The sequence below is a fragment of the Neolamprologus brichardi genome, chromosome 2 (assembly GCF_056152115.1).
Source record: "Neolamprologus brichardi isolate AB-2024 chromosome 2, ASM5615211v1, whole genome shotgun sequence".
NCBI lineage: Eukaryota > Metazoa > Chordata > Actinopteri > Cichliformes > Cichlidae > Neolamprologus > Neolamprologus brichardi.
In genome coordinates this window covers 25,622,749-25,639,153 of record NC_142105.1, presented here as the reverse complement: position 1 = coordinate 25,639,153, position 16,405 = coordinate 25,622,749, and the positions used below count along the sequence as shown (strand labels likewise).

At 39.8% G+C, this 16,405-nt stretch overlaps 1 protein-coding gene across 1 annotated transcript; it reads left to right on the top strand.

Annotated features, from left to right (window-relative positions):
* Positions 1–2,531: 2,531 nt before the first annotated feature.
* On the top strand, positions 2,532–15,611 carry slc34a1b (solute carrier family 34 member 1b). The gene is made up of 12 exons (XM_087853064.1): positions 2,532–2,599; positions 2,674–2,847; positions 3,203–3,349; positions 3,620–3,763; positions 6,532–6,643; positions 7,111–7,306; positions 7,945–8,040; positions 8,501–8,564; positions 8,944–9,111; positions 10,709–10,825; positions 14,324–14,448; positions 15,023–15,611. Exons 1-12 carry the CDS (start codon positions 2,539–2,541, stop codon positions 15,599–15,601), a joined length of 1,983 nt encoding a protein of 660 aa, XP_087709190.1. The 5' UTR covers positions 2,532–2,538; the 3' UTR covers positions 15,602–15,611.
* Positions 15,612–16,405: the final 794 nt, after the last annotated feature.

Below are 16,405 nucleotides of genomic sequence, written 5' to 3'. Positions count from 1 at the left end.
TTACTCCCTTCATGTAGAGATTAGTATTAATCTGAATGACTTGTGCCGATTAGTGTCACCTAGCCAGTCAAAACAAGAACAGAGTCTTTAGAATAAGACACACACCTGTGTAGAGATAATTAACTGACGTTTTGTTCGTAGTGTTATGGGCCCCTTTGTTAAAAACCCAGAGGCTTCTCTTTATTTCTTTTTTTAATATTAGATAAATCGAGCAGGACGCCTTGCGTGGCAGAATTTAGCCCCCGTCTGGTTCATCGGTAGGCTGTGCAGTAGCAGCAGCCACCCTGTGACTCGCACATCTGGAGATGGGATTAACTGCAACGTGGAGTGTTTTTTAACCAAAGAGCTCTAGAGCCGCTCAGTGTGTGTTTAAGTGATTACACGTGTGTGTGTGTGCGCGCACGTCCATATGCGCTGGTACATCTGTGCTTCGTTTTTTTTCCTCTCTCTGTATAATTCTGCTCCAAATCTCAAGGATTTCTCCTCCAGTCGCCACCTACAGCAGCAAACCCAGCTCCCTAAAAAAACAACAAGGCTGTTATTCCTCTCTGGCTCCCAGATCTCATAACAGATTGGAAAGCAACAACTTAGTCTAAACGGTTTATTAAGTTCATAGATGCAAGTCTGCGGTCAGCAGGCTTGGGAGATTTGGTTGAGAGCACTGCTGATATGACAGAACCGCGGCTGCACTAATTATTAACAATTACCCCCACAACAACACAGGCCAGCGCTGCGTGTGGATAGCGGTGCATGCGTGTCAAGAGGCTCTCAGAAAATCTCCTTGATAGTCTATTTCCAATCAAAACAGGCTTGATGCTGAGTGCTGGCAAAGCACCTAAGTACCTGAACATTCTGTACAAGTCAAACAGATTACGCTTTGCGTGTCTGAAATACTTCCACTGACTTATCTCGTGGAAGAAGTGATCATTTAATACCCCGGCTTTAATCTTTGCCAAGACTACGAAACGTGATGGAAACAGCCGCATGAGAATGTGAGCGGACTTAAGAAAACAGGAGCAATCGCCCAGGTTTATCTAAAACACGCCACTAGATGTCAGGTTTCTCCTGCACTGCTACCTAAAAAGTGAGAAGGGTTGATAAATCACATCAAACAGGCCACTTCATCTTGCAATCTTTATCTGGGGTCCAAATCAGGTGAAAAATAGCTGGCTGAACAAATATCATTTATTACCTAATACACAACAGGCATTTAAGACCTATGCATCATTAACTTAAGACATTGTGTAACTGATTAACAATGCTGTCTCTGATGAGAGAGCAAGTTAATAACCGAGAGATCACGTAGATGTTTCCCCCCTGATACCTCCACACTCGGTCTATTTAAAGATGTTTTAGTCTTCAGTTTGATACCTTCCTTTAGCGGGGTCATGAGCAACACCTAAGCCTTTGGACAAGGTAAGAGGCAACACTATCAAATACTTTCAAACATCTTCTCGGTGGTAACACACACAAATAGTTTTTTGTTTTTTTTTTTAAATTCCAGCTTTTATTTCGATGTCTCATACATACTTTTAGAAAATCCTGCCAAGTAAACTGACGCACACTGACAACATTGGAGAAAAGCCTGCATTTTTCTACGAGCAAAACCAAATTGCAGCAACACTAATCGAAAAATTATCCATGTGAGTCACAGAGACAGCCTTAAACACAAACTTGCACGTAATGGCACAAGAGCTGAGACGGGAACGATGGCAGACTGACAAACAGACGAGCGGGGCAGTTAGATTAGAGGATAACATTCAGTACACACGCTCACAAAATCAGCTCAGATACACTCAGAGTTTATCCTGCTGCAGTGGGCTGTTTCACGTACTCCCACATACAGACAGATGTACATATGTTAACGCGGGCCTCCGCGCGCATCTGAAACCTGCAGCAAGATGACACGCGCGGTGAGGATGATGCAGTGACTGTAATTACTGTAATTTCGGCTGCTGTAATTACTTCCATCCTCTTTGCTTTTAAGAGACATTAGTACTCCCTCCTCCACTGGAGTCCCCAAAGTGGAAGACAGAAAAAAAAGGAGGGTGGGGGTTGGGGGTTGGGGGGGGGATCTCTTCAAATCAAGAGCATGAAACCCTTTGAAGAGACTTGCTCTATAGATTCTGGAGAGTCCCTTGAAGAGCTGGCTCGCAGCTGTAGGAAATGGAAGACAGGATAAGCTACACGGATCCTAATGTGTTCTTCATGATCTGATGAGGTTGTTTAGTTGTTTGAGAGGTGAGACGCCTCCCGGTGTATGCGATTTTAGTGTGCGGCCTGACCTCACATCATGAATAGCTGCCAATTACATAACCACGTGGGCTGCCTTCGCTCTCTTCTAATTGCTTGTCTGTTCATCCCTGTACCTCTGTGAGAGATGGGCTCATATACACACTTGTTGGTCTCTGTTGGCTTCTTTTTCTTACTGCTGCAGGTGGCTGATAAATACATCCAATATCAGATCTGTTCCCTCCACGGTGGTGACATCCTACGATTTTAATTGCTTGCATATCTCCACACAGCACTCACAGCGCCATGTCCTCTCGATCTATAACCATAGTGTCCTCTGGACGGAGCACGGAGCTCGGCTTCAGTGGTAACTCATTAGTTTAAATTCCCACCATTCTAGTTTTATGTCTTTGAATTGCCTGACTCCTCTTCTGCTAGCAGGGGTGAGAATACACTCGGCTCAGCTCCCCTCACATCCCAAACTCCCACTGGCGGAGGAGGACAGGGAGTCTGGCATCGGCTCCACCCTTGACCTCACTGGCAGCTTTGAGGGCTGTAACCAACATACCAATCACCACTCACTGATGGAGGCAGGCACATTCCCCGGGGAGAAAGGTACAAGAGAGGCATAAAGAGGAGAGTGACACATACATCTCCCATGCTGGCAGCAGGTTTAACCTCTTTGAGGCGGTAAATTACAACAGCAGAAGCGAGCCACAGGCTTATTAGATAAGGACATGCTCAGGAGACACACAGTGTCAGTGGGATCATGTGGCCTCTCACTCAGCAGTGTTTGGCTGCATATGGGTTATGAATGTACTTTGTCAGATGGCTTCTATCTCTACATGTGAGAGGACACAGCTATCAGAGAGTCGAGCAGTGGCCAAAAACACGCTGCCGTTTTGTTTCATCAGATAAAATCCCTTAAAAAAAGATTCCAGTCTAACCGTCTCTTTGCTGTTTCCTCCAGACAGATCTCCTCAGACCTCAGCAGTGAGTCCAAACAAGATCAAGAAGGTCCTCATCAATCTATCCAAGATCCCTCTCCTCTTCCTCCTCCTCTTCCTCTTTGTTTGCTCCTTGGACACTCTGAGCTCTGCCTTCCAGTTAGCAGGGGGTAAGCGCACTGCCCCATCAGCAGGTTCATAGTGACTCAGTCTGTTGATGTTTGACAAATAATTGAGTCACCGAGCACCAGTTCACACCATCCTACTGGGCCCTGCTGCTGTATAATTTACTGCCGAGTTTGATCTGTGACCTTCTTGAAATTGGGGAAACAAACAGTTTGATTTTTGTTTAACATTGCTCTTGGCAACCTTGTGATTCCTAAGACTGGTATTTTTTTTATGTGTGTGTTTCTGTGTATGTGGGCGGCATATCTAACCAGGTAAAGTGGCAGGGGACATTTTCCAGGACAATGCAGTGCTGTCTAACCCCGTGGCAGGGCTCGTGGTGGGGATCTTGGTTACTGTGCTGGTTCAGAGCTCATCAACCTCCACCTCCATTGTAGTCAGTCTGGTGGCCTCCGGACGTGAGTAGGCACATAAACGCATGTGCAAATGTGTGAGTGCCAGAATTCAGGTGTGTGCGCGTGTGTGTTTATTGTACTGTCTGCACAGTAGGCTTATGTCTCTGCAGGTTATTATTTTGCATATATAGATAAGTTAATAAACAGAAAACAAAAGCCATTACCGTAGCAATAAAACCAGAGAAAATAACACCCCCATGGAGCCTTATTGGCAGCAAAATCAATTTGCAGTCTATAGTTCAAATCGAAATTTTCTGCCTCAAAGTCCTATAACAACCCGTATTCCCTGTGGAGGGTTGAATCCATTACGATCGGTTTGTTATTTAGCATTAAGGATTAAATTAGCAAATAAAGTTTGGGTTACATTAACAAACTTTACCAGAGGATTGTTCTTTAGAGAACAGGAAGATTTGCTTGCACACATTTCTCCAGCAGTCTAATGTAACTAAACTAGCAGATGAACAGCTAAGAGTGATGTTTCCTGTCATCTAGCATCTAAACAACCCCTTGAAAAATATTAAAACGAGCATTGTGCTAACTTTTCGCTCCATAACTCACATTCATAGTTTTATTGATCTCCTGAAAGTGCTTGCTAGGAAACCCATAAAGTCTATTGTAAGTGATTTATTTGTTGCTTTTGGCTGCAGATTAATGCACCGTTGTTGCTTTTATTTTATTTTATTTTTATCTTTCGACTATTTAGATGTTTATGTCAGTTTTCAAACTTGTATAATGAAAGAATGATTAATGATTAATGAGTTGCCCCTCATTTCATTACATTTTGATTCCAAAGATGTACATGTGGTCTTGAGCAATAGTTCTCCAGGCTTTCTGAAGGTCTCTCAAAGCATTTCATTGACTTTTCACTTACTTTCAGGTCAGTCCCCATACCTGACTGTTCTCAAAAGGACATTTTTTTGAACCACTGAACACTGACCTATGAATCATTCAAGTTTAAAAAATGCCACCTAACTGAAGGGGTGAACCAGTGTTATGTCTACGCAAATAGAAAGAAACAAATTGCACTTTGTTACAGACTGTCGCAAAAACATTTGTTCTTTTCATTTTTGAATCCACAAAAAACAAAAAATGCCAAAGATAATAATGGACAGGATAAAATAGTAGTTTTCTGCCAACAGAGTAGTTTCCAAAGAGCTGTTAGCTGAAATCTCAGTGTGTCCTTAAAAATTGAGTAACCTGGACACGTGAAGGACAAAAGAAGAAGGCAGACCTTAAAAAAAACCCTATATACAGCAGACGAACAGTATCTGAAAATAATGGTCTTAAGAAATAGGAATGTAATCAATCAAAGATCTGACACAGGACCCGAGAGATGCATCTGGCCCTTCACCTGATCCATGTACTGTTCAATGATGCCTCATCAGTAATGGTCTCAGTGGAAGGGCGGCTGTCAAGAAGCCATTTCAGAAGAAAGGAAAACAGGAAAAGACTGAGGTATGCAAGATTACACAAGAACTGGACTAAAAATGAGTGGCAACAGCTCATACAGAGTGATTAATCCAAATTTGATATTTTTGGTTCAAATCATCATGATTATATCCAGATGAGGTCAGGAAAGAAGCACAAAGATAGAGATTAAAACACAGTAAATGCTATGTGATGGTTTGGGGCTGATGGAGATATATATTTTTTTAAACTGATGCAATAATAAACAAAGTATTGTTGATTTTGATCCAACTCAACATTATTGAAGCAGTCTGAGAACATTATGACAGACCAACATCCAGAGAAGAGCTTTAAATGTCCTGCAAGAGCCCAGAGAACTATTCCTGAAGACTGCTTAAAGAAAGAAACTCTGTTTTTGCCTTATATGTGTATATTTGCATGTTTCAATTAAACACTGCACCCATTTTCTATTTTCCTTGCAAAATATAAATAAATGAGAGGTGGCTCAGGACGCTAACTGAGACCCATTTCGAGATTCCAGTACTGCAGTTGCAATTTGTAAAAATGATGTAAAATAAGTGTAGTCTGACACGGTGAAGCAAGATTAGAGGGGCAATCAAATCCAACCTTTCTTACTCTGGGTAATGTCTCATCATCTCAGTCAGCCTTGTTTAAGACCATTATGTGGTAAGGTTACAAGAAAATGTTCAGGCTTCTGCACGTAGGTCTTCCACCTTTGTTCTGGGTAGTTAAAGTGAATTACATCAGTATGCAGGAGTTGCTGCTCTGCTTCCAAAGATTTGTTTTAAATAAGAGAGCCATGAGGATGATTAGAGGTAATTATTGGAGACTGAAAGATATGGAAAGGCATAAATGTTTGTCTTCCTGACGTCTGCCCTCTAGGTCATCACCATTAAAGGCGTATTCAAAAATAACCCATCTCCGAAGCCGTCTCACTTCGCCTAGAATTACAATCACCTCTCATCTCCATTAAAACACATGTTGAATAAAAAAGTACAAGGCCATTTTCTGTAATTATATATATGTATATATATATATATATATATATATATATATATATATATATATATATATATATATATATATATATATATATATTTGTACTTTTGAGTTCAATTAGTTACAGCAATAAAGTTACTTCTTCCACAGATGCTCTGACAAACACAAAGAGGAATACAGGACTATACATATATATATATATATATATATATATATATATATATATATATATATATATATATATATATATATATATGATGCATTACCATTTGCAATGATGTTTATGCATTTACAGTGTTTAGTTTTTTTGTAACATGCTTCTTTATTTTCGTCTCATCTCATAGTGTTAGAAGTCAGGTCGGCTGTTCCAGTCATCATGGGGACCAATATTGGGACTTCGGTTACAAACACCATAGTGGCCATGATGCAAGCGGCAGAACGAACCGAGTTTCAACGGTGAGTGACAAAACACAGCAAGACCGAGGAGGAGAGTGGAGGTAGAATAGGGTGGGGGTTGAGGCAAGAAGACACAGAAATGGAAAAGTGAAGTGGATAAGTGGTTAGATGGAGAGAAGAGGGAAAAAGTGTTAAGAGAGCAGAGGAGAAAGTAGAGGATGATGATGAGAAAGCATCAGCAGCTGTAGCTGCAGCTTCACACTATAATAATGGCACCAGTCCACACTAATCCTATACCCGTAACCAGTGCGCCAGACAGATGGTGCGTTAATCTATTACCACTAAAATAAATATCATTTAACCTTTCATAATATACACACGTCAAAACTCAAATGCTTATTACATCACTGCCAAAAACTAAAAAAGCAAAAGTTGAGCTGTGAAAAGGAGATTAACAAGCAATCACTCTGAGTAGTTTATGATGCTCCTGGATAGCTAACACAGAAAATGACTGTGATCCACGATAGTGCTTTTGCCGGAGCAACAATCCATGACTGCTTCAACTGGCTGTCAGTCCTGGTTCTGTTGCCCCTGGAGGTGGCGAGCGGGTTCATGACTCGGCTGTCTCACCTGCTGGTCACCACTCTGAGGCTCGAGCCAGGGGAGGAAGCACCCGAGCTACTCAAGGTCATCACGGAGCCAGTCACCAAGCTTATCATACAGGTAAAACCATCAGATGCCATTTTTTCTAATTTACTGTTTGCTAAGCCCCTTCATTGGACTGAAGCCCTCTATGATCTCAGCTTAGGAACTGTGATGTTACTCACAGCAGGTCAGCAATGTTTTGATTTATTTATAATTTCTATTTATTTTCTTTTTCTGTCCAAAACCAAACATCACAGAAACCAAAATGTAAGAACTAGATTAAACACAACACGGTAGAAGGCAATTCTGAGCACATAATTGATGGGTGTCTCTTCAAATAAATTCTGATTAAGCTTTGTAGGGGTGTAGAGTCGGGTCATCAGCAACCCGTTAAAATTTGGCTTATCACAATTTTTCTTCTACTTATAATGCCTGAACTTGACACTACACAGCAAAACAATGGTAAGGTTATTTCAACATCATGAAAAAGTAAAGTGTAAAATAAATGATGCACGTCATATTTAGAAATATCTGGAACATGTTTTCAAGTAAATAGTGAAAATGTCACTTCAAAACCATCTCATGTGACTAACTCGTTAGCTGAGGTCACTGCTGAAAACCGATAAACTCGATCAGCAATTCAGCTGCCGAGCAAAAACAAAACAAAACAAAAAAATTGTGGTGAAAAATGAATGTACATCTTCTTTCACCCTCAGCTGGACAAGTGTGTGATCACAGGGATCGCCATGGGGAAGGAGGGCATGAGGAACAGGAGCTTGGTGAAAGAATGGTGCCAGACCAACCTTGTTATGGTAATGTCTCATCTCTAGCCCTGTCTCCTTCACATCGTGGGGCGATCGTGGCTCAAGAGTTGGGAGTTCGCCTTGTAATGGGAAGGTTGCCGGTTCGAGCCCCAACTTGGACAGTCTCGGTCGTTGTGTCCTTGGGCAAGACACTTCGTTGCCTACTGGTGGTGTCAGAAGGCCCGGTGATGCCAGGCAGCCTCGCCTCTATCAGTGCGCCCCAGGGTGGCTGTGGCTACAATGTAGCTTGCCATCACCAGTGTGTGAATGTGTGTGTGAATGGGTGGATGACTGGTTGTGTAAAGCGCTTTGGGGTCCTTAGGGACTAGTAAAGTGCTATACAAATACAGGCCATTTACCATACTGTGTCACTGTGTACTGGCGCCAAATGGAGCCTGTCACTGATGCCAGTAAAAATGGCCTGGCTAATGTCTTTCTTTCTTTCTTTTATCTATCCATGCATCCATAGTCTCATCACAACGTGAGCACTGAAAGCTGTGACCCCAGCCATGACTTGCAAACACACGTGAAGTGTAAGTTAAAACCTAAAGTCCTATCTGAATCTGAATCAATCATATAGTAAGCCGTAACCAATCTGTACAACCTCATATCCAAAGAAGTTAACATAATACCATAATGTTGGTATACAAGCAGTGTCTTCTGGATAAAAGGCCTCCCTTATTTCAACAAGAGAAGGCCAAAACTGAACTGGTCTTCTCAAGAAAATTTTATTTCCATAGCAAAACAGTCGATACAAGTATAACTAAGCAGTAAGAGAACATTATCAAAAAATATGGCAAACTAAATGGTGGTAAATTGAACTTCAAGTTTTGTCATTTTGCATAGTGTCTCAACTCATTTGGTAAGGTATAAATGCAGTCAAATATCCTGTTATTGTGGCTCTTTTTGTAGGTAGACATTTGTTTGCATCTGCTGAGATGTCAGACCTCACAGTGGGCCTCATCCTACTCGCCACCTCGCTGGCTGTCCTGTGCACATGTTTGCTGCTTCTAGTCAAACTGCTCAACTCTCTTCTTATAGGCCAAGTAGCAAAGGCCATCCATAAAGTCATCAACACAGGTTAGTCTAAATTTGAGCTACCAAATGAATAAATAAAAAATGAATATCTTGACTTGTTAGGAAATAAATAATGGATTGCATTTATATAGCGCTGTTCGAGATCCTCAAAGCGCTTTACAATTCCACTATTCATTCACTCTCATATTCACACACTGGTGGAAGGCAAACCACAGTTGTAGCCACAGCTGCCCTGAGGCAGACTGACAGAAGCGAGGCTGCCATGTTGCGCCATCGGCCCCTCTGGCCAACACCAGTAGACGGTAGGTGAAGCGTCTTGCCCAAGGACACAACGACCGAGACTGTCCGAGCCGGGGCTCAAACCGGCAACCAAAGTTCTCAAAAAAGTAATGTATTACACAATACTTGTTATTTTTTAAACAAATGCATTATGTTATTTGGAGAAAGTAATTTTCTATCCTACTCAGGAGATGAGTAGGATAGAAAATTTCTTTCTTTTAGTGTTTAAATTTGAATCAAAAGAAAGGTGAAAACTTGGCCACAGAGGACTTCACCACTGAGACTGTACTGCAAAAGCATTTACAGGTTGAAATGGAAGCTAAAAAGCTAGAAGAAAAATAAAATTACATCTATATTTCCTAGTGACAAAGGTTGTAGGTGCAACACCATTTCCCCCTCACAGCAGAAAAGCTGACTGTAGTTGAAAAAAAGAAAAAGCCTTAATGCTCTTTTCTCTCTTTCCACCCACCTCTTTATAAAATGAGAACCAACATAACTGTTACTGCAATGTTATTACTGAAATTAACACACTAATACATTCCATTATTGCATCACATAAAAATGTAATGTGATTGCATGAAGCTGTACTTTCCAACACTCATAATAACCCAGGTAAAACTGCTACAGTTACTAAAGGAGAAAAGGCCAGTGTAACTAAGCTGGAAGAAACTAGTGTGAGAAGGCAATTGGAAAAGGTGCAATGGGAGTGAAAACCTCTGCGGGGATATACTAACAATGGGCAAATTTACATATGCACATGGATCGTGTTCAATTCAGTAATGACCAAAATCTCTATCAAGAGAAGCGCAGATTGGAAGTGCAAATTTTCACCCAGATTGTTGATGGATTTTTGAGAAACACCATCAGCAATCTGGGCAAGCATCGTGAGCTGTCCATGGTACTGAAATGCTAAACACATTGGTGAAGTTTTTTTTAATTCTTATTATGTGTCAGTATATTATAATTGTTTGTTTTATATGTGTGAGGGATGTCGTGAAGCCTTACAAAATTCACACAAAAATCATTTGAGAGTTTATTGAAGCCCTGCCTGACTTCTTGATTTGAAAAGCTTCAGAGCTCAAGTGAAACTCCTATTGGCCAGCTCCAAATATGCATGTTTCCTTGCCTTGTTAACCCATAAGAGGGAGTTCTCAGAATGAGCTTTCAGGGTGCTGGTAGGTGTTTATGACTGCCTTTGATCAGCAATTCTTCTTAGTTTTAGCATCAACAGGCAGATGAGTGTAGAACTGACATTTTAGTTTAACATAGATTTTTAACTGAAGGGGATTACATGGAAAATGTAAGCACTTTATTGTTTAAAGTTAAAAATGATTGAAGTTTCTCTTGTGCATCACTGCAGACCTTCCCTATCCATTTGGATGGCTGGCAGGATACATCGCCATGTTTGTGGGTGCAGGTGTGACATTTGTGGTGCAGAGTAGCTCTGTCTTTACTTCAGCCATGACCCCTCTTATAGGTGAGTGATGTATGTTTTTGCTCTTTTGAATGTCAAAGTCTGCACACCATGTGCACAAATCTTTGCCACATTTTTGCCAAATTTTATCTGTTTATTCTTTTTCAACTTTAGTCTATCTATCTATCTATCTATCTATCTATCTATCTATCTATCTATCTATCTATCTATCTATCTATCTATCTATCTATCTATCTATCTATCTATCTACCTACCTACCTACCTACCTACCTACCTACCTACCTACCTATCTATCTATCTATCTATCTATCTATCTATCTATCTATCTATCTATCTATCTATCTATCTATCTATCTATCTATCTATCTACCTTTACTCTGCCAGCTAATGGAGAGGGCCAGCAGTGCCCACAAATCCTCTTACAAAGCTCCTATAATAACAGGCTTGGTCTATGAAACTCTAAACTTCCATTTGATTTGTTAGGGTTAGACCCTCTTAAATTGTCTCCTTCTACAGAGATTGTTTAGGTTTATCTCACTCACGCTGACCTACAATGAGCCACTTGTTTGGTTTTATTGGATGATATAATTGTATTTGGTCATACTTTATACATAGAGTATACTTAAAATATATAAAAAATGCTTTATTGTTGGTGATCAGCTTTAACCTTGTAGGAGCAGCTTGCTAAATTAAGTGCTGAGGAACGGCATGACTAACGCTATAAAGAAAATGATCAATCCTAGAATGGGGACATGAATGTTTTCCAGTGATCATCACTAAATTTCCTATAGATGGCGCATAAAATAATCCTCACCTCACTAACTTGACACAAAAAACCTTGAGTCATCATGAAGCAACTGAAGGACAGATTATGACAATAAAAAACACGTGTTTTCAGTAAGTGGCTGTTGCATTGGTGTCAGTTTCATTTTCAAGTGAATCCTGCCTAAGTCAGTGACACCCTAACCGTGGTGCAATAACTGTCTCTGGCTCAAAAATATATCAGGAAGGTTACGTAATGTCTCTTCGTCCACTCTTTGCTCAGAGATTTGCAGATCATACGAAAGGAGATGTAACAGTCTGAAGACATTCTTTGAGGCTTTGATGCAGGAAAAAAAATGATTTACTTGCCTCCAGTTTTGACTTGACGCCTCATATGCAGCAATAATGTGGAAGTTTTGTCTGGGTGGCAACATGCTATTTATTATAAACAATTAATGTTTCATAGTACTCAGACATTTTTTCCCCATGAGAAGATATTAACATTTTCCAGAACAATCAATAATTTCCTGTAAGTTAGTGCTGCTGCAACCCACACAAACAGTTATACAGGATACTTACACATGGCAAATCACTCCAAAAGCCAAGCCACCCACATGAACAGGCCTGCAATTAACCCATGCAATATAATAGAAACTTTAAAGTTGTCCCTCCTGCTAAATTACATTCCTGGCTATCGACCTTTCCCACATATTAAAGCACATACACATAATATATAGCTTGGGTATCATGGAGATACAGTGTTAGACAACAGGAGCGCAATACAGGCAACCTTACTGGTCTTAAATGTCTTCAGGAGGCAACAGATCGCCCTTCCTAACAGTGGAACAACTAACTGTCTTCTTTGCCACTGACTCTAAACAGCAGTGGATACTACCATCCCTCCGGACCACACAGCACAGCTTTTCACTCCCCAATGACCCACTTTTAGCTCTTTTTAGTGTCTCCCCCTCACCCTCAATGGCCCACACCTGTCCCCCCATCAAATTGTCTTTCTCATGAAACCAATCACCTCGATATCTGTCATGTTTTAGCCTTCAATTACATCACAGAGCTTATGCCATACTGTGAATAGATTAAACAGTGTATAGAAGGAAATCTAAAACATTTTATAAAAATACCAGCATTTCAGGGCAGACCTATTACTTTAGCTTCCGTCATTTTGACCATTTGGAGGTCAGGAACACGCAGCTTGTTTATTGCTGACCTTTTACATACCTTTCCTTTTAAGTGGGTGTGGAGGAATAAAATCACAGTTCAGAGGCTTTTGAAAGTAGCCATGGCTTTTTGAATGGCCAGAATGGTGAAAATGCAGAACATTGTCCATCCAACTGAGAACAAACCCTTTAAAAATAAACCTGATCTAAGCACATCTTCTAACAGCGGTGTTAATAGACGCCACATTTGTAGTATTTCCTCCAAGTGGAACTCCCTTCAGTGGAGCTTGAATTAGTAAACAAATAAAGTTATGCATGAAATACATGTTGCAAGAGAGGTTTAGGAGAGGTTAAAACTGAGAAGTGTTTGTTTTTGTTTTAAGATTGAGGAACTGCTGAAAATTACTTGTTATCCACGAATATGCCAGAACAGTGTACCAGTGTAAAGTTTTTACACAAGTTACTTTGTTTTTCAGTTGTCACAACAGGGGACACATACAGAGAGAACTCCACTGATAACAACACATGAGAATTACTGTTGTGTTCTTGCCACTCATAAACTGCACTCTCCCCCCCAAAGCCAGTGGTTTCTCCTCTACAATATAAATTCTAACACCGCAACCTCTATCCACATGTTTATCTATCTATGTCTCTCTCTCTATATATATATCTAGCCCCAAGATATTTCCTAGTTACCTAGTTGCACATCTTGCTTTCGTCCATAGACTGTTAAAAGTTGGACAGCAGACTGTTTTCTTCAATTTTATGAGACAACAGAAGCCCTAACAGATTTGTGATCAGGGTAAGGGTAATTCTAGGTTCTTTTCCCTTTTTGCTAAGTCTTCTGTGAGAAGCTTTGGTAACCCTTGAGTCGCATTAAATCTCTGGTTTGCTTGTTTTTTCAGATAAGAAATGTTGTGAAGTTGAGTTCTATTGTCTCATGCACTAAATTCCAAATTCTTATTCATACCTTCTGGATTATTTTAATTTATTATTTGCTTGCTTTAACAAAGCTTTTTAGACTTACTTACATATCAGTCTGTTTATTCATTTCCGGCTTTCAAGTAAATTCAGTGTCCACTGACTACCAAGATTTTGTTTTTGACTTTTAGAGCACTACATGAACAAGCGACAGCATACATCAGTGAACATTTACATCCATACATCTTGGGGGTCCTTGAGGTCATCTGAGCGGGACCTGCTGACTGTCCATCATACTAGACTGAGAACTATAAAAAAGAGTTCACGGCAATGGCCTCCATAGACTCTGGAATGCTTTCCCTCTTAGCCTGAGAACTGGTTTCTTTCTAAAGGCAGCTAAAGCTTTTTAAAGTCGTTTTTCTTCGACTATCTCAATAAGTATTAAGCCACCTGGAGAACAATTTTCATAACTTATTGGGTTATTACTGCTAGTACATAAACAGGGGTAATTTCTGAGATCTATCATAGATGACATTTGTATTTGTTACAAAACATCTTAAGAACTCTCCGTACAGCTTAGTGGTGCTCTATAAATATATCAACAGGAACACAACACTAATTATATTTTCTGGTAAACCACTACGATATGCTTTACAGCATTTGGCTTTGTCATCTTCATCAGGCATTGGTGTAATCAGTTTGGAGCGGGCCTATCCTCTCACTCTTGGGTCCAACATTGGCACAACTGCCACAGCCCTGCTGGCAGCTTTGGCCAGTCCTGGGAACAAACTTGCAGCTGCCATACAGGTAGGTTTTGTTTGTTTGTTTGTCTGGATACAAAGGACACATAATAATAATGATGATGATGATGATGATGATGATGATGGTAATAATAATAATAATAATAATAATAATAATAATGACAAAAATTTCCAGGGGGTTGCTGTGGAAAATGTAATTTAAAACAAAACAAACATCACATGTTTAAACTGAAAACTTTGATTTTGCTTTGTATTTGCTGTGTTTTGACTTCATGGCCATAACCTGCTGAATCTGAGCTTTGTATAAGTAATCAAAATCAGCCATATACTGCCAAAATAACCCTCTTTTTGCCTAACATATGGTAGCTGTTTGAAACATGTAACCAAAACATAGCAAGTTATAGCTAGGCTGGAAAAAAACTCCACAGTGTGAGGTATTTTGTAATGTAGTGTTACAATAGGCTACCCATGAAAGCTACGTTGCATAATTGGAATATATTTATGATATCAGTGTGACATTATAAGAAATCAGTAGACGCTTTCTACTGGTATGACTTTGAGTTGACATCAATACACATTAAGCATTTGAATTCCTAATTATTAGGTCTCTTGTCTTCTAGATTGCTCTGTGTCACCTTTTCTTCAATGTTTTTGGCATTCTGGTGTGGTATCCTTTCCCATTCATGCGTCTACCGATAAGGATGGCTCGTGTTCTCGGTGAGCGCACTGCCAAGTACCGCTGGTTTGCAATCTTGTACCTACTCCTCTGCTTCCTGTTGCTTCCATCACTGGTGCTGGGCCTCTCACTGGCTGGTTGGCAGGTGATGGCTGGAGTTGGCGCTCCTTTCTTGGGTGTAACCATCTTCATTACCATGGTGAATGTAATGCAGTCCCGCAGCCCCCATCACCTGCCAAACAAGCTCAAGAACTGGGACTTCCTGCCCAAATGGATGCACTCTCTCAAACCACTGGACCACCTAATTGCCAAAACAGTTCTCTGCTGCAGCTTCTCTTGTGAAGACGGACAAGAGGAAGAAGAAGCACCAATATCTCCAAGTACAACCTCTTGCAACAAACACACAGAGTTTGCTCAGCTTGCTTACAACAACCCAGTCATGGATTACCTGGATGAGAGAAGACCAGATGTACCAGTTCTTAAATTAAAAGGTTTAGAGAGGTGCAACAGTACTCCTCTGTAATTCATCCAATAATGAGGGATTTTCTTCCATTTTGTCAAAAGAGTAGGTTTTAGAAAAGTAATTTTTAATGTTTTGGAAATAAACTGATTTGTGATTACTGACTGACTGACTTTGTTTGAAATGGAAAGCAATGGAAAATATTACAAGTTTAGGATGAGATGTGAGTTCAGAAAACACCAACTAAGAATCAATGAGGAGAACAATTGTTTTTGTTTTTTGTTTTTGCCAATTTTTAACCAACGTTTCCCTCATAATGAATGTCTATACTGCCCTTTTAAATACAAATCTATACAAAATGTATGACTAGCCTAATTGACGTTAATAAATGGATGATTAATCCTTAAAAAAGGTTTCATAGAAGAGATAGTGTTTGTTTAATTTTACACTCATTTCTTGTAAATTAGTGTTTGTAAAATCTACATTATGATGCAATGCCATGGCCTCTCTTATCTATGAAAACATAATGATTTAAATATAAATTATTGGAAGTAAAACTGGGAAAAACATTGTGAAAGTGTTGGTATTTATTATATAATCATGTATAACTATTTAGACAGACACTTTCATCATAAAAATCAACCTTATAATAAGATTGCATAATTATCTATATCTAGATTATTATAACAAAGCACAAAACTTAAAAAAAAAAAATGCTTACTGCAAACTAGTTTCTGCATTCAAAGCAGTGGTAGGAAACTCCTACAATCGCTCTTTTGATCTCTGTTTTAATTGGAGTTTTTAAAAAAAATGATTCGTATTTCATTATTTTTATAATTTCTTACATTTCTACGACATGTTCCTGGT